Source organism: Chenopodium quinoa, unplaced genomic scaffold (assembly GCF_001683475.1).
Source record: "Chenopodium quinoa cultivar QQ74 unplaced genomic scaffold, ASM168347v1, whole genome shotgun sequence".
Lineage (NCBI taxonomy): Eukaryota > Viridiplantae > Streptophyta > Magnoliopsida > Caryophyllales > Amaranthaceae > Chenopodium > Chenopodium quinoa.
In genome coordinates, this window is record NW_018743919.1 from 2,570,796 (window position 1) to 2,590,478 (window position 19,683).

The 19,683-nt window shown below is 36.2% G+C and overlaps 2 protein-coding genes across 2 annotated transcripts; both read right to left on the minus strand.

Moving 5' to 3' along the window:
- Positions 1 to 4,818: 4,818 nt before the first annotated feature.
- On the minus strand, positions 4,819 to 9,832 carry LOC110687364 (uncharacterized GPI-anchored protein At1g61900-like). The gene is made up of 8 exons (XM_021864008.1): positions 9,500 to 9,832; positions 8,249 to 8,416; positions 7,573 to 8,160; positions 6,526 to 6,771; positions 6,368 to 6,379; positions 5,570 to 5,713; positions 5,380 to 5,424; positions 4,819 to 5,203 (listed from the first exon to the last, which is right to left on the minus strand). Exons 1-8 carry the CDS (start codon positions 9,564 to 9,566, stop codon positions 5,136 to 5,138), a joined length of 1,338 nt encoding a protein of 445 aa, XP_021719700.1. The 5' UTR covers positions 9,567 to 9,832; the 3' UTR covers positions 4,819 to 5,135.
- An 8,676-nt stretch (positions 9,833 to 18,508) lies between these two features.
- LOC110687199 lies at positions 18,509 to 18,859 on the minus strand. The gene has a single exon (XM_021863811.1). It carries the CDS (start codon positions 18,857 to 18,859, stop codon positions 18,509 to 18,511), a length of 351 nt encoding a protein of 116 aa, XP_021719503.1.
- Positions 18,860 to 19,683: the final 824 nt, after the last annotated feature.

Consider the following 19,683-nt stretch of genomic DNA (forward strand, 5'->3'; position numbering starts at 1 on the left):
CCTCCTCCTGCTCCTCCTCCTGGTCACCCTCCTCAGCATCATCATCGTCATCGTCATCCTCATCCCGACGGTGGATCCGTTCTCTACGAACTGAGGCCGAAATACCACGGGATCTGACATGTCTATGCCCCGACCTCTCCACTGAATAACTTCTACTAAGAAGCTCTATATTCTTCCCCCCACCATGACGACCCAGTGAATTCTACACAAAATTTTAAAATATATAAACATACAAAAATTTATACGATAAATAATCATCATCGCAAATCAAATAAACTAAAAACATACAAATAATTGTAAACAAAATATAAACGTAGAAAAAATACAACGAAATTGAAAAAATTTATAAAAATAAACAACAAAATATAAAAACAATTCAAAATTATATTACAAAAAAAAAAAAAAAAAAACTATTTTTTTTAAAAAAAAAAAAAAAAAAAAAAAAAATTGGGGGGGGGGGCGCCCTGGCTGGACGCCCAGCCGGCGGTGGTGGCGCCAGCTGCAGACGCCGCCACCAGTTGGCTGGCGCCTGGGCTGGACGCCACCACCGCTGGCTGGGCGTCCAGCCAGGGCGCCCCACCGCGTTCACGGCGGTTTTTCCCTTTTTTTTTTTTAAAACAAAATGTACCTTTCCTCCTTGGGACATCCTTCCCTCCGCCGCCGCCGCCAATTCCTTGCCTTGCCGCCTCGACATTGCCGTTATTTTTTTTTAGAGAAGTTGAAAGAAGATGAGCAATTAGAGTGTGAGTGATGAGAGTGTGAGTGATGAGAGTGTGAGTGTTTTTTTTTAAGGTCAAGGGCAATTTTGACAAACCAAGTGAATTTTGTGGGCTTTATGTAGTAATTTGTGGGCGATGTTTAACAAATCCCCAATAATTTGGTGTTTGTCAGGTGGCCACACAGTGTGACTAGCCACATGGTTAAAAATGAATAGAGGGTGGCCACAGTGTGACTAGCCACATGGTTAAAAATGAATAGAGGGGGCATGAATTCTAATAATTGAAAAAAAAAAATTATTATTTTAATTAGGTTTAACTAATTTTGTACAATCTAATTTAAATTAAATATTTCCTGTCAAAAAAAAATTTAAATTAAATATTTGAATTTTTTTTAACTAATTATTTTTGTTTGAATAAAGATTGATTCATAAATAAAAAGTCATACGACATCTACAAAGAGATTTAAATTTAATAAATACATGACAATTGAATCAAATAAAAGCTTCCTTTCAGTAGTGCTACGATCGTTGTTGCAAATCGTACATTCTTCACACCCTCTCTTATATCGCTGTGGTTTACAACCTTTTTCGACGAGGGGGTCTATTGATCTGCTGTAATCGTGAAGAAAATTTTCGTCTGATTCATCTGATTGTAATAGAAGGATTACAAAACTAGAACAAAGCCCACCATAGGGGCACTTTCTACACTCAAACCCACTATTGGAGTACTTACTACCTTCAAAGAGTATAGATTTATTGAAGTCAATAACAAAAACATAAAGAAACTAAAGGGAAAAGGTCGGAAATAGCCAAATTTTCGGAGAAATTTGACTATTTCCGACCATAAAACACTTTTTTTTAAGAACCCTAGAGAGAAAAAATAGAGAGGAGACGACTAGAAAAAATAAAGTTAATTAAATATTTGAATTTGATCTAGTTTGAATGTATTATTTTACCTGGTCTAATTTGAATTAAGTATTTGAATGTGATAGTATGATCTAAGCTAGTCTGAACATTTTTTTTTACCTGGTCTAATTTGAATTAAATATATATTTAAATATAATAATATGATCTATCTGATTTTTTTTTTGGCAGAACGTATTTTTTTTTAACTGGTCTAATTTGAATATAATCTAGTCTGAATTATTTTTTTACCTGGTCTAATTTGATATGATTTATTTAGGGTTCAACTAATTTTGTCTAGTTGTTTTAATTAAGATTGATTCATAAATAAAAAGTCACACGTCATCCTTTTAGCAAAGCTAATATCGTTGTTGCAAATTATACATTTTTCACACTCTTTTTCATATCGCTGTGATTTAAGTCTTTAATCGAAGGATTAACCTGTTTTTTAATCCCGCACAAATCATTACTCAAATAATGTATTATTAAATCCAATAACAAAAACATAATTAAGTAAATTAATAATAAGAAAGTGTCAATTAAAAATCAGATATTTATATAATACAGTGTATTACTAATAAACTAACGTGAGTAAAAAAATCCGTATCTAGTTGTAGATCCATACCATGAGCCATTGCCATTAAAAAAAAAATAAAAAATTCTAAATAAAAACTTAAAAAGAGAACAATATCTTCTTGTTTGAAAGTAAAATTCATAATGAATTAATTAATAATAAAAATTAGATTTTCACAGATATCCATCCAAATCAAAAACGTGATTGGTAATTATACAAGATTCCAATTCAATCCTTATCAACTACATTCATAACTAACTTTAAAAAAAAAAAAAAAAAAAACCTTCAGTCATAACTAACTAAGATTCTCTTATTAAACTCAAGCTTAAAATTCTCCTTAATACAGCCGTATCATACGTTTAGGGTTTGAAGGAGGTTAGACGGTTTGGAGGGTTGACTTTTTTTTTTTAATAATTATTTTTTGTTTTGTTTTGACAAAGGGTTGACTTACTTATTGTCTATATATACATTAACTTGAGATTATTGAGTTCATTAAATTTCATTAAAGCTCTTCTTTGTTTTAAGCAGTAAAAAAAAAAAAAAAAATGCATCTTCATACGAATAATAATCTTCCATCAACATCGTACTCAAGTTTCATAGAATGGACTCCTGAAGAAAACAAGAACTTCGAAAAATGTCTTACATTGGACTACCTTTACACGATGGACCAAGATAGTCGCTACCAAGAGATCTCCCACCTTCTCGGCCTATCAAGAACTGCGGCAGAGGTTAAACTTCAGTACGACCAACTTGTCTACGACCTTGAGAGGATCGAAGGTGGCCAGGTTGATTACTTCCTACAACATTGGCATGAGAAGGAGAATAGTTGTCGCATTATCCCATCCCCTCCGAAAAAAAAGATTAAGGATAGCAGCAAAGCGTCTCAGTGGTCTGATGATGAACACAGGTACGTAAATTGTTATTATTACTACTACGTAATATGAACATTGAACAATAGCTTATTAATTGTTTTTTGTTTTGCTTTTTGAAATTGCATAGAATAATTAATGAATGTTAATTACATCGCTTACAATTACAATTAATATTGATCATCATTAATCTTTAAATTCTTTATATGGAGTACAAATTTTAACTCTACAATAATAATCTTGAATTCTTGAACATAAACTATGATATATATAATTGATTATCATCAATGTTTGATTTATTTCATCTGATATTTACGTGTTAATTTTTTGTTTTTCTTGAGAAACTAGGTATCTTTACAAGTTTATATATGCTCATTATTGTTTCAAACACAATAAACTTGAACTCTTGATCATAAAGTTATGATATATCATTAATAATGTTTGATTTTTTTCCCGTACGATTTTCTTTTTTTGTTACCATTAAAATTTTGTACCTTTCCACCATGATTCAATAATCTTGAATTCTTGATCATAAATCTATGATATATCATCAATGTTTAATGTTTAATGTTTAAACAGTTTTTTTACCATTAAAATTTTTTGTACTCTTTGCACCTTATGAAACAGTAATAAACTTGAATTCTCGATCATATATCTATGATATACGTAGTATCATCAATGTTAATTTTTTTTTTTTTTTTTTTTTTTTTGAGAAACTCAACTTTAAAATACTTTACTCTTTAACAATTTTATTTAGTAATGTAATCGGCCATACAAGTATTATTTTACTCTGTATTTTCATTGAACATTTAACGCTTAAATGTACATTTGATTTGGAAAAAATAAATACTCATTGTAAAGTCTTTATTTATTTATTTTTTCTGAAGTCGTAATATTGATTTATTGTTGACAACCTGAATACAAAATTCCTAGACCCGCTTTAATCCCGAATATAAAACACCTAAACCCGTCCTAATTATTAATTTTCTTATTGCAGGTTGTTTATCATTGGAGTGGAGATTTATGGACAGGGTGATTGGAGAAGCATATCAAGGTCGGTTGTGTTAACAAGGTCTCCAACCCAAGTAGCTAGCCATGCCCAAAAGTTCTTTGACAAGAAAAAATATCCGAAAGTCACTAAGAGGTCTAGCATCCATAACATTACTACTGTCAATGTTGATGAAGCTAACGATCTCTATAGAAAAAGGAAACTTTCATCTGAAATGCTAGACGCGTATCTACAAAAACTTGCCTCTGGTCCCGATCAACAAGAAGCTCATACATCAGAGCCTCTAGAAATACTTGCCTCTGGCTGTGTCCAACAAGAAGCTTATGTACCGGAGCCTCTAAATACACTTGCCTCTGGTTGTGTCCAACAAGAAGCTTATGTACCGGAGCCTCTAAAAACACTTGCCTATGATTGCTACCAGCAAGAGACTCATACACTGGAGTCTCTAGAGATGCTTGCCGAACATGCCTTATTGGACCCTCTAGAAGTACTTGCCTCTAGTTGGGTTCAACAAGAAGCCTGTACATCAGCGCCAGGGGCAGCAGAGCCATGAACAAAACAAAAAAGAGAACGATGCCAGTGTTCTTAGTCTAGTACGCAGCAGTAGCATTTTGTCTTATTACGTATGTATTAGTAACTAGTAAGTTGTATAGTTGGTATTATTTCAGAACAATTTAGCCAAGTATTAGTACCTTTGGATGAATAAATTTGAGTTAACGTGGCCGGATAAAGACATTGCAGACTCTTCGCATGGTAAATTTACAGGTGAGTTGCACTATCCAATAGGAATATTATGATTGTTTTACAATGCAAATATTTTCATGTATTCTGGACTTCCTATACAAAATCTTTGGAAGAAATTTCACTATCACTACAATGAGAAATAAATTGAATTAACCACCAAGTAGCTCTGGCCTCTGGTCTGTGTACTCAAAGATATTCAACAGAACATGGCGTATAACTAACTTGCTCCCAGTTGAACCATAATTCCCTCAAATTTTATATCCTTGTTTTTCTTCCATGTACAAGCAACAACCCTTTGTTTGGAGTTAAAAGTCCAGCTTAATATAGAATCATAATCAATGAGAGGACCATGAGCAAGTAATTCCTACGATGCTTGCTATGCAGACCTGAAACACATAAATCATATAACTAAAGATCAGCAAAGTGTATCATGGATCGATTATTACTGATGTCTCCAACTAGATTATCTACTTATCTAACTGTCAAACTCAAGAGGTAATGTTGCACTCATCTTAACCTTTTAAACCCAACGAACTATAAAATAACAAGATGCCTGACTCACCAGTTTCGCCAGAAGCTGCTGCTGGAAGTGCAGGAATATTTAAAGCTGCAGGGAAAAGCAAATTATGAACATGAGAAGCTAATGATGATAAGCAATGCAAATCAATATAAACACATCGTGATTATAAAAAATAGCTGAATAATCAGCAATTCAGCATAAAACGAAAGAGCATACAGTAGCCAAAGCATACTTTTATTGCAAGAAGAAGCTGGCAACTGAAGTGCGGAGGGCCAAGGAGCTGGAATGTTATCATTCAGATCACAGAGGAAGGTTATCCCTGATGTCTTATCAAATGTAACATCGGAAGGCAAGCTCTGCAGAAGACATCCAGATTCTGGAACCAAAAATATCAAACTATGAAACAAAAAAAGTGGATTCTAGGTGAGGATAGATGACAAAAATTACTATAGTTATCCAATAATGACAATAGAATGGTAACCCTTAGCCCTTAGGTTAAACAATTTTATGCAATAGCACATACTTAAGTACTTGAGATTTTTGGCAGTTTTGGGTAACTACAGTTTCATCTATGATTATCTGAGGGAACACAAAATAAACACGCATGCAATTTTAAGTAGCTAAGAAGCCCTCCATCAAAAAAACTAGATATGTATTCGGTAGTGCAGCATAAACTTTTGGTATACATCTGTTTCATTCTTCTTGCTTGAAAAAAAAAATTCTGCCTTCCTTTGAGTGTTCACCCATATTGACCAGCAGAAAGTAGCACATTGAGTTTATACCAAATGGGATTGGGAGGCTCTAATTCATTAGTTCGCAAATGTATATACAATTATTTATTAAGTTATGTTCTTGTTTAATGACTCTTTGAGAAAGTTACTTAGCATGGTAAGTGCCATAATCAGTAGCTACACACGTCCAGGTGAAGATAGTGCAGCAAAATTACTGAAATAAAATGGGAGAGGTAACCAAACTAGTTTATACAGAACCATCTTCTCAAAGCTATATAATCAACCAGTTCAGCATTTACCTTGTGTTCCAGCTGGTGTGATTGCCATATATCATATCAAGTCGGTGCGACAGGGCCAAATGATGAAGCAAAAGGCCCAAAGAGAGAAGAAATGAAGGTTAGCTCTGTTATTGATACTGATTTGAAGAATTGGAAGCAGTAATGCATGAACAAATTACCTTGGACAGAGAATTGCTTGAGGCTCACGTGACAAAGATCGTAAACATTGGTAGTAACATTTTCTCTTTGCAACTTCAATCCAAGTGCAGCAGCACAATTGAGTGCTTGCAAGTTGGTGACAAAACTCTGATTCTGCAAGTGACTGACATAGCTTTCTATGGCATTACAACATGCTGTTTGGTTGCTTATTACATTCGCACACTTCTTTGCAACATGTCTTGTGTCAGGGAAAGTTAAAGGACACACTGGAGATGAGAAAAGATACACAGGGTCATTAAAGAAGAATAAGCAAACTATTACTTAATTTACTTCATTATTACATCATGAAATCCAAACTTTTAAAAAAATAATTTTCCTTTCAGCACCAAACAAATCTAACTTACAAGATACCAACAATTAACACATTCAACATAGTTACAATATCGATTCTTTTTTGTTCTATCTTGGCAATTTTGACTTTTACAATGCAATAAAGTATTTTGATATCAATCAATCAAAGCCTTAATCGGGTCGGCTACATAAACCCAAAGTGATTATTTGCAGACTATTCTTCGCAATAGAGTATTTTGATAGCACTATGAAAAAATCATACAAGCAGACTATTCTTCGCAGCATTTTATTAATGACCAACAATGTTCAATTCTTGTCCTTTTTTTTAACAGTGACTTGGTAAATTACATAGTGGTACTAATCCAAGCCAGTGACAAGTCATTCTACAACTCTGCATACTGATCCAGATGAAATTTTATATTAAAAAGATCAGATACTAGAATTATTTAGAGCTTCCAAACGCAAACTTTTTTTCGATGTTTAATCCCTTTAGACTGTGATGGCCTGTTGGGTGAGTAACAAACAATCTTTCCGCATGTGTTCAAGCTCCCAGGCAGAAAAGTCACATCTCGGATTCATTTGTAAAAATTTAAACGCCTTTTCTAATGCATAATTATTCCACTGAAAAAAGCCAATTATTTCAGGATCCTATACCTAGCTAGCTTCCTAAGCTAAAATAAAACTCTGTTATAACAATTACCAGGCACAGTTCTCACCTTTGTTGATATGGCAATTTGACAACCCTCTTATAACTTCTTTTGCACGGGAAGGATTGAGTTTACTAGCCAGCCACCGCAAAACAATACTTTGACAATCATCATCAATATCTGAAAGCTGAGGGACATCAGTAAGATCACCAAGCTTTGAACTGAGATTTCTAGCAGCTTCTGATAAAGCATTCTGACAAGTTTGGGAGCAACATTCTTTGACAAGATCAATCTTCTGACAAGATGCCAGAAGCTTGGAAGTGTCCACTGATTTCTCAAACTCACTGACATCTTTAACAGGACAAGAGCCTTCAGTGAGATTGGATTCCCGAATTTTGCATATCTGCTGAAGATCATTATTTGCACCCTGGCTCGCCAATACTTGATTAACGTCAGATAGGCACTGCTTAGAATGTGTCTCATTCAGGGCAAGCAACATGGTTTTCTTACTGGACTGGCCTATAAGAATAACTAAGGTGGCATGTAATTGCGGGCAACATACTACATTAGCCAGATATGGAGCAAACGCAGTAAAGCAATCAGTCGCTGTGATTCCCATCATACTTTCAGCAGCAGTGAAGTTAAAAGGACATGCTCCTACAATGAACAATATATTAGTTAGTACCTCAGTGGAAAGTGCATCATTTACTGGGAAATCAAGAAAAGCTGGTTATTGTGTATCTACCTGATAATTTAGGAACTGTACTATTTGTAAATGGAGTCAAAGGTGAAGGTGCCAGAAAAGGAAGAAGAAGCTGAGGAGCCCCAAATGGCGACATAGGTAAGAAGTCTCCGCCATCCGGGGCAGGATCTCCAATATAACTCAATGGGGTACAATACAATTCAGTGGCATCTGTAGAAGAACAATTTGTAAGCTTAGAAAATCTATGTAGGATTACAGAATTTTTTTTACATGAATTTATTATATGAAGCTGTTCTAAAGACAGCCACACAACAGAAAGATCCAATGTTCCAAATGGGCTCGCAGTTTTCATCTCAATTTCAGGCATTCTTCAACACTTAATTTCATTTAGCATTCCACTTACAAACTATGAATGGCACTACAAAATGACATTCGGCTAAGATCACAATTTAGTACTATGTCAAGAATTCCAAGCAAAGCTAGGCATCTGTGATAATATTTCATACATTGTAAGGTATCCCATCAGTGTAAGCTTAATTCATCAACAAAGGTTTTTATATTGCATTGACCACTCAATTGACATAGTCCAACAAAATTCAAAGCATTTTATAAAGAACCTTCTAAGTTCTAAGAAAAGAGGAGACCAATTTACACAAGTTTCTCCTCAACACTATCCTGAATATCATGATATATTAAGCACAAAAATAAATATGTGACATTGTGAAAAGACAACACAAGCAAATCAATAATGATGCTAGTAAAATTTATACTCAATAATAATATCTTAAAAAAATACAAGTAAGACAAGACAATAGAAACTTAGAAACAAGTAAAAAAATTGAAAAGGAATTAAGCTCACTTGTAGACAAAAAAAATATTTTGTCCAAGACAAATTTCTAGCAGTATAAGATAAAATTATCTGGACTGAAATGAGAGTACAGCACATACTACCAAAGCTATAAAATCTTGAAATAACAACTACCTTAAACCAAAATTTGAAGGTCCAAACCACATTTTATACAAATAACTAAAATAATGAAATACCCATTTCCTCATTTACATAGAACATCACATAAATCTGAAATTAACTGCAATATTACTCATAACTAGGTCAATATCAATAGGACCTAATTGGGGGAGGTCCCCCCGCCCTTGGGTTTTAACCCGGCGCTAATCTAGATTAGTCGGAGTCTAGTAGGCTCTGAATTACCATGTGAGGCACCCTCGAAATGACAAAAAAGCTAAAATAGAAGCAAATCAAACTTAAAAAGTAAGCAAATCAGCAAAACTTACCGAATAATACAAGAACTGAGCTGAAAAACAGAAGCTTGATGAAGTAAGTGAAGAATCCTCCTCTCATTCCTGCCCAAAAACTGGTAAAAACACAAGAAAGATGCCAAAAGTAGTAAAACAACAGAGATTAGTTGGTACCCAAAGCATTAAAAGGGAAGATTTCTCAAAGAAAAATGTATTGAATTTAAGGTAATTTCACAAATTAAAGTGTTCTAAAATTGAAGAACAAGAAATGAAGAGGGGTTTTTGGTTTTTGCAGCAGTAGAGTAATTACTGAAAGTGGGGTCAGCTGAAGTTTCAGCAAAATTAGCTGGTTTTTGCTGGAGGAAGAAATTGGGGCCTCTTTATTTGTTGATAAGTATATTAGGTGACTCGTACTTCGTAGCTTTGTCCGCCCGATCGGGCGGACATTGCCCGGTCTGACCGGGCGGAAGAAGAAGAGGTGCCTGGCAAATTCGTTGAAGAAGCTGCTCTCGCGCCCGACCGGGCGAGCCTTCGCCCGATCGGGCAGACCTTGCCCGGTCTGACCGGGCGGTGGGGGTTGGATACGTTGAAGCATTCGTATGGAGTTTTCTTCTCGCGCCCGATCGGGCAGACCTTGCCCGGTCTGACCGGGCGGAGAAGGAAAAATACGGAACGCGGATTTTGCGGTTTTAGGTTATCTTATTTTATTATCTTTTTGCCCAAGTATCTTTTAATTAGGGATTAATATAAAACCTCCCTAATATCAGTATTAGGGTTAAGAGAGACAGAGTGAAAGCCGTTCTTGAGAAATACAAGAATCATCTTTGTAATCTTTGCAGTTTATAGTGAAATCATTCGATCTCGGTGCCCGTGGACGTAGCTATCACATCGATAGTGAACCACGTAAATTCTTGGTGTTGTTCTTATTGTTTGCATTGAATTTCTTTATTGTTTTCTTGTTTGTTTACGACCTTTGCTTCCGCTGTCGCACAACAATTGGTATCAAGAGCTCAGGTTCAATCCTTGGATAGTTTCTTGAAGATAACAATGGCAGGAGATTCAACAATAAGAATTGAGAAGTTTACCGGGAAAAATAGTTTCGGGCTATGGCAAATTAAGATGAAGGCTCTGTTAAAACAACAGCAGATATGGCGTCCGTTGGCTCCAAAGAGTACTACTTCGGAGTCAGGAGACGGACCGACTGACTCGCAGTTAGAAGTTATGGAAGAGAAGGCACACTCTACCATATTACTTAGTCTTGATGATCAAATCATCACGGAGGTGGCTGATCAGGAAACGGCGGCTGGATTGTGGCTGAAGCTGGAGTCATTGTATATGACTAAGTCGTTGACCAACAAATTATTACTGAAACAGCGGTTGTTTAGCCTCCGGATGCAGTCAGGTACTTCCTTACGGGAACATCTAGAAAAACTTAACTCTATTTTGCTTGATTTACGTAATTTAGATGTTAAAATTGATGATGAGGATGCTGCGTTGATTTTACTTGTATCTCTACCGTCTAGCTTTGAGAATTTTGTAGAGTCTTTTGTTGTTGGTAAGGATTCTATAACCTTAGAAGAAGTGAAGGCAGCACTTCATACTAGGGAACTCAGAATGAAAGCTACGAGTGATAATGGGGATAATGGTAGTGGGTTATTTGTTAAGTCCGGAAAGTCTAAAAAGAATAAGGGGTTTAACAAGGGGAACAATGCTGGGTCGGGTGCTGGAAACGGCAAGGATGGATCTAGTAAAACTACTACTAAAACATGTTATTACTGTAAAGAACCGGGTCACTTTAGGAATAATTGTCCGGTGAGGAAAAACAAGTCCCAGGCTGCTGTAGTTGAAGAGAAACCGAATGAGAGCTATAATTCAGAGGAAGATTTAGCATTAGTCAGTTCTGCTAGGTCTGATGATTTATCTGATAACTGGGTTCTAGATTCGGGGTGTTCGTTCCATATGTGTCCACGTCGAGATTGGTTTGATACATATGAACCTCGCAATGGGGGTATGGTTATAGTCGGTAACAATGCTCCATGTAAGGTCACAGGTATTGGTTCCATGAGGTTGAGGACTGTTGATGGGCGGAGGTTAACTTTGACTAATGTACGGCATGTTCCTGCTTTAGGAAAGAATCTGATTTCATTGGGTACCCTGGATGAATTGGGGTACAATGGTGTGTTTTCAGATGGGGAGTTGTGTATTTTCAGAGGTTCTGAGTTGGTACTTAAGGGTATCAAAAGGAACACCCTCTATGTTTTTGAGGGTGTTACACTGCCTAGTTCTGCGGTTTGCGCATCTGTATCTCACCAGGAGATGACTAAGATTTGGCACATGAGGCTTGGTCATATGGGGGAGAAGGGGATGCAGCTATTGTCCAAGAGGGGTCTTCTATCCGGGGTCAAGGTTGCCAACCTTGAATTTTGTGAGCATTGTGTGTTTGGTAAGAAACACAGGTCAAAGTTCAGCAAGGGTGCTCACATTACTGATGCAGTGCTCGATTACATCCATTCAGATTGCTGGGGTCCATCTAGAGTTGAAGGTATGGGAGGTTACCACTATTTTGTGTCATTTGTTGATGACAAGTCCCGATACACATGGCTTAGGTTGCTTAAGTCAAAGGATGAGGCCTTCAAAGTTTTCAAGCAATGGAAAGCTTTGGTGGAAAATCGACAAGGAAGGAAGATCAAGAAGCTACGAACGGACAATGGGCTAGAGTTTTGCAAAGACGAGTTTAATCAGTTCTGTGCAGATGAGGGTATAGGTCGGCATCATACTGTCAGGAAGACACCACAGCAGAACGGTGTAGCAGAACGGGTTAATCAGACACTGCTAGAGAGAGTTCGATGCATGCTCTCTAATGCAGGGCTTGGGAGGAGGTACTGGAGTGAAGCTGTGTTAACAGCTTGTTATGTCATTAATAGGGGTCCTCATTCTGGAATTGATTCCAAAATTCCGTTTGAGATCTGGAGTGGTAAGTTGCCTAATTTTTCGAATTTGAAGATTTTTGGTTGTGTTGCTTATTATCATGTTATTGAGGGTAAGCTGGATCCACGAGCCAAGAAGGGGTGTTTTGTTGGGTACGGGGATGGTGTGAAGGGGTTTAGAATTTTTTCACCTTCGGAGGGTCGGGTCATTCTTAGTAGGGATGTTACTTTCGATGAAAACACCATGTATTCAATTAAAAATGCAGAGATTTCAGATTTGAGAAGGGAAGGAGACAATTTATTACAGACAGATGGGGTACTTGAGGTACATCAGTCTACCATTGCTGATTTACCTCGGGTACAATATATTGATGATGATGCTGATGTTTCAGTGCCGGGTACTCCTGAACCTGAGATTACTCCTACTCATTCTAACTCTGGGGATGAGGTGGAGCAATCTAATCAGGGGTCATCTAGTCAACCTGACACCATTCTTGAGATGCCTAAACGAGTTATCAAGAAGCCTGTTAGATTGATTGAAGAGATGGAGGGAAGAAATTGCTGTGTTGATGCGATGACAGGTTATGCATTGAGTGTAGCTGATGATGTAGAGTCATTTGAACCTGCCACATATAAACAAGCAATTAGTTGTAGTGAGTCTGCGCAATGGCTTGCCGCAATGGGTGAAGAGATGCAGTCTCTTTACAAGAACAGAGTGTGGGAACTGGTAAAGGTACCGGAAGGGAGGAAGCTTGTGGGTTGTAAATGGATTTACAAGAAGAAAGAAGGGTTGTCGGAAACTGAGCAAATACGTTTTAAGGCTAGGCTAGTTGCTAAGGGGTTCAGTCAGGTAGAAGGGGTTGATTTTGTTGAGATATTCTCACCTGTGGTTCGACATACTTCTATCCGTGTGTTATTGTCAATTGTAGCACATTTTGATCTTGAGCTGGAGCAGTTGGATGTTAAAACGGCTTTCCTTCATGGCGATTTGGAGGAGGAGATTCTGATGAAGCAGCCCGAAGGATTCGAAGTTCCTGGTAGGGAACACTATGCCTGCAGATTGCTAAAGTCATTGTATGGACTTAAGCAATCCCCCCGACAGTGGTACAAAAGGTTTGATTCTTTTATGGTTTCACAAGGTTTTGACAGGAATTCATATGATTGCTGTGTGTATCATAGTAAGCTGGATAATGGTTCCATGATTTATCTTTTGTTATATGTTGATGACATGTTGGTTGCCACAAAGAATAAATCTGATATTGCTAGATTAAAGGAGATGCTTAACTCGGAGTTTGACATGAAAGACTTGGGTGCAGCTAGGAAGATTTTGGGTATGGAGATCTACAGGGATCGGGCTAGAGGTAAGCTTTTCTTGACTCAGAAAAGCTACATTGAAAAGATTCTGTCTCGTTTTGGGATGGAAAAATCGAAGCCTATAAGTACGCCAACTACTGTTAGTTGTAAGTTGTCTTTGTCTATGTCACCTCAATCAGAGGAGGAGTTGTCTTATATGTCTAGAGTTCCATATGCAAACGCGGTTGGTTGTTTGATGTATGCTATGGTCTGTACTAGGCCGGATATTGCGCATGCTGTTAGTGTTGTAAGCAGGTTTATGGCTCGACCTGGGAGGGAACACTGGCAAGGGGTGAAAAGGATTTTTCGCTACCTGAGAGGGACAGCTGATATTGGTCTTGTGTACGGGAATGGTAAGGAATGCTTGGTCACTGGGTACAGTGATTCTGATTATGCAGCTGATGTGGATACCAGGAGGTCTGTGACTGGTTATGTGTTCACTTTGGGTGGTTCTGTGGTTAGTTGGAAGTCTACATTGCAGTCATCAGTTACGTTGTCAACTACTGAAGCTGAGTATATGGCTCTAACTTCTGCAGCTAAGGAGTCTATTTGGCTCAAAGGCCTAGTAGGTGAACTGGGTATTGCACAGGATTTTGCTACAGTGTATTGTGATAGTCTAAGTGCGATTTGCTTAGCTAAAGATCAAGTACACCATGATCGGACGAAGCACATTGATGTCAGGTATCATTTCTTACGTACTGACAAGAGGATTAAGGTGAAGAAGATTGGGACTGCTGACAACCCGGCTGATTTCTTCACTAAGCCTGTTCCGTTTAGCAAGTTTAAACATTGCTTAGACTTGCTAAATATTGATTACTACGTGATGTAGTAGGCCCTGAGGGGCGAAGTTGGGGAGCTCCTGGTGTAGGTGTGTTGGCATTAAGGTGGAGCTTGCCCGGGGCTTGTGATGCAGGTGGAGCATTATGAGTTGTTATACTTGGAGACGAGTATGTGATGGGTCTTGGTTGAAGACTTATCGGGATGTATGGCTTATGCATGAGTCCTGCATCGGGTTTGGCTTGAGATGTTTTTTCACTATGTCTTGATGGGGTCGTTTGCTGACTACGAGTTCTCGTCAAGGTGGAGATTGTTGATAAGTATATTAGGTGACTCGTACTTCGTAGCTTTGTCCGCCCGATCGGGCGGACATTGCCCGGTCTGACCGGGCGGAAGAAGAAGAGGTGCCTGGCAAATTCGTTGAAGAAGCTGCTCTCGCGCCCGACCGGGCGAGCCTTCGCCCGATCGGGCAGACCTTGCCCGGTCTGACCGGGCGGTGGGGGTTGGATACGTTGAAGCATTCGTATGGAGTTTTCTTCTCGCGCCCGATCGGGCAGACCTTGCCCGGTCTGACCGGGCGGAGAAGGAAAAATACGGAACGCGGATTTTGCGGTTTTAGGTTATCTTATTTTATTATCTTTTTGCCCAAGTATCTTTTAATTAGGGATTAATATAAAACCTCCCTAATATCAGTATTAGGGTTAAGAGAGACAGAGTGAAAGCCGTTCTTGAGAAATACAAGAATCATCTTTGTAATCTTTGCAGTTTATAGTGAAATCATTCGATCTCGGTGCCCGTGGACGTAGCTATCACATCGATAGTGAACCACGTAAATTCTTGGTGTTGTTCTTATTGTTTGCATTGAATTTCTTTATTGTTTTCTTGTTTGTTTACGACCTTTGCTTCCGCTGTCGCACAACATTATTTTACACAGAATAAATTAAATTAAATATTTTTAAGAAAATCTTTCAAAAAAAAAAAAAACATTTTTAGGGGAAAAAAAATAAGACGAAGGACGGAAGGAGGGTGGAAATATAGAGGGTGCGCTAACTCATATACAACAGCATTGTTTCATTTAATGCTCCCATTAATTGCCTGCCTCTACCCCCAACTCAAACATATCAAAGGATCAACATAGATCCGCCCTTGGGTAGAGATGTTTTTTTTATTACTCGGTCCGTCTTTATTTGTTCTTTTAAATATTTGATATTTCTCAATTGGAATAAAATGAACAAAATAGATTTAGAGAAAGTATCGTAATTTATTCATTTAATATAAAAATACCTCCTTAGTTGACTTTACTATAATACCTCAGAATGTAGTGTAGGATTTATGAGTAAAGCATTATTCTATTTGATCGATTATATTACTAATTCAATTGATTATAGTTTTATATGATCTTAAAAATCAAGAAAGTATAACGAGTTTATAATTGAGTAGTGTTGTGAACTTGTGATTTGTGACAAAGGAGTTATCATAATTTTTTTAGTAATTACTAATCCTTACTAATTAAAAGTTGATCTTTGTTGAATAAACTAAATTTAACACTTCTTTGAATAAAAAAAATAAAATAAAAAAAATATTGAATTTTACACATGATATATTATTTTTTTTGGTGCTTAGAGAGCCACAAGGATGAGTGATGAGAATCGACACATGGTGTATTATAATAGTTCTTTAGTATACTTAGGAGTTATGAAGTCGGGTAGTAGGAAAATATTTTATAAATTTGACTTTCTTTATTTTATTTTTATTTTTATTTTACTTTCTTTAATTTAATGTGACAATTTAACATAATTTCGATGTAAAAAACTTCATATTTGAAACATTCATCTATTAAACACTAACATGTATATAAATTGTACGAATTAGACGTGATTTGAAGTGTACATCTTGTATAATGCTAATACACATTTTTAATACTATTAGTAATCAACTAATCACCAACACGACCAATTTACTATAGATCCATCTCCATTTCCATTTTCGTACATATATTTACTCTCTAATTACTCAATTAGTACACTCTAGTCCCACCATTGCTGTAATTTGGGCCCATATTGTTGGGCTAGACTTGTTTAGAAAACCCACTTGAGCACTCTTTTTGTCAAAAACATCAAATGGAGATGATTTTGAGCCTTGTGTTTGTGTTGAGATTGTTGACAACTAGCCAACCAATTTTCGACATTAAATGTATAGGTTAAGGAAGTACGCCAAACGCGAATACCTCCCAAAGCAACGATTGAGTAAAGTCGAAGATTGAGTAAAACAAATACCACAACTTTGGTCTTAGCATGTCATAAGAAGAGGCGAGTATTGACCGAGACGAGCATAAAAAATACTTAGATGACTCTTCGGATTGAGATCTAACGGTTTTATGAAAAATATAAAAATAGAACTGGTCTTAAATTTAATAAAAGTAGATCATCAAAAAAACAAAAAAATTTAAGATGGTTATTAACCCTAAGTGGTAAGTATAGAACTACAGATTAAATTTTGTGAGAGAGATTTGAGAGGAAAAAAAAAGGATGGGAAGTGTCATTAAATTAAGCATAATGTCAGAGTGACAATGTTCTTGCCAAACCTTACATTAATTAACGAATCATGATAATACAGAGATAATAGGGTAGCTAGGCTTAGTGATGACAATCTCTCTTCTTTTGATAATTAAGAATAGTCACTGACTCATTGTGTTATACTCCTGCTATATTTGTTTCAATTTATATTATTAGTACATCGAATTTCTTATATAATTTTTACTTATTTATTGTCGGAAATATATATTAATGGATGAAAGTATGCATTTGCAAGTGGAACTAATTTTAGTATAATACCCTACCAAATTAAAAATGAATGATGGATAAAGTATGAACATGTCCAACTATTATAGAGAATTTTTATGTAACAATTAGTGTAGGCATAATTTTACACGACCTCTCACTTTATTGAGTAGCAACATGCATAAATTATAGTAAATCTTACGACTCTATCTCTTCTTCCCTTTCTTAATTGGGTATTATAGATCTTATTTTCTTCTTGCTTAGCTTCTGAAAAAGGAATGAACTTCTCATCAACTTCAAAATCCACATTATAGGACTAATACTTAATCCATCCAAAGGAAAAATAATTAAAAACAAAACAAATACAAGTATATTGATATTATTGGAACGGAGGAAGTATACTGATATAGTACGAGTATATTGTTTACATTAACTTCAAGTATCATTGAACTCTTGACTTTTTAAGAAGTAGTACCATTCACAATTTGTTAGCTAGAGATTGGAAAATTGCAATAGTTCAAACTTTGATTAAATCTTCACTACTCCCCCCCCCCCCAAAACAAGCTAAGGCACCTTCCATGGTACTTGTTAAAAACTACAAATAAAGAAGATCTATAACAAGAAAAAGGACAATAAATTACAATACTCATATACGTAGTAATTGGTATATATAAGAAACATGCTGATTTATATACACACGCGAGAGACGGAGAAAAGTAAAATTTGAAAACTAATCCAACTAAAGTTTTATCGCAAATAATTAATCCTACTAATAATGAATGACAAATAGTAACGAACGAAGGCTATTAACTTTATATTTTGGTGTATAAGTGTAAATAACTTACTTATAGACTTATAGTACACGTGCGTGTATTTCTCGACATCAATCAACAATGATAAGTCTATTGCAATAAGAAACATCCCGCTTTACAGATAGACATTTCAAACGCAAAAAAGAAACGAAAAGAACTTGTACATCACGTCCCTTAAGAGAAGGAAAATGAAGTATAACAAAAGGAAAGGAGAGAATTAATCAACCAACTCCTTTAGCTTAAAGCTTAATTATCTCCCTCTCTAAAACCGCTTACATTAATATTAAAATACACGTAATATGTACGTATTACATGCATATATACACACTATACAATATATATATACATGCAACTAGCAAACTATAGGATATAATTATAATATAATGTTACAATTCATCAATTCACCTCAGGAATGCTTTGAAGGGCGGGCATCCACGACCGTTGATTATGGATCTCAAAATGATCACTTTTATCAATCAAATTTTGCAAAACTTGATTGGCCTTCATTTTCTTAAATTGGGTCCCACTCTTGTTATCTTCTACCCTCTTTAGCAACTCTTCAAGTTCCTTCTTTGAGATCCTTATTCTCACTTGATTTCCCGTAGTCCCTACCGTAGAGGATGATTCCTTACAACCACCAAGGAGCTCTTTCTTTTCCATGGACTCCGATGTATTGGATCCCCAATCGTCTTCGGTCCAAACCGCCACTGTCGATGAACCATGGATTGCACAACAATGGTTTCCCATTTTGCAAATATTTGTTTTTTGTAGCTAGCTTCTTCAAATGACGCGTAACGTGATATCACTGACTGATACACACAATTGCAACTAAAAAGAAACGGTTGATATATCTATATATATGTACCTTGAAATACGTACGGACGTACTCGTTATAAGGTTTAAGGATAGACAAATGGCAAAAATACTTGAAATTGGTTATAAACTTATAATATTTGAAAGGAATGAAGGAGAGATTGAAGAGTGGGAATGAGAGGGTATATATATATATATATATATATATATAGCAGAGGTCACAAAAGTTGAAGTTGCATGTTCTAAGAAAGTGGAAAATTTTGCTTACCCAAATTAATTAAAAGTATGGGAAAAAGAAAATTGTGAAAATAAAAAAGAAAGGTGTTGTGGAGGGAATTAGATAGGCTCATTTGGGTTAGGTTGGCTGACTATTCACCAGTAACCGTGTCGTGGCAGTAGATTATTGGATAAAATTGAAAAAAGTTTTTAATTTATTTTTCATTTATTAGTAATAGGAGGAGTAAGGAAGGTGTTTTATAAATTTAATTAATTAAAAGAAATGGTCATTTTAATTGAAGTGGACAGTGTGGTAAGGTCATTGTCGACGTAGTATTCTAGATGTTTATTATTAATGGGTACTACGAGTAATAAATGTGTTTGAGGATTACTTCTACTCAGCAGCTACTAGTCTTCCTTGTCAAGTTTACTCCGGCGTAGGGCCGGGGAGCGTGGGGGGAACTCCTGGCGGCACATTGTGAGATTTCCAATCACTTGAGATTATATTTGGACCTAATTGAATTCACAAATTCTTATATGTG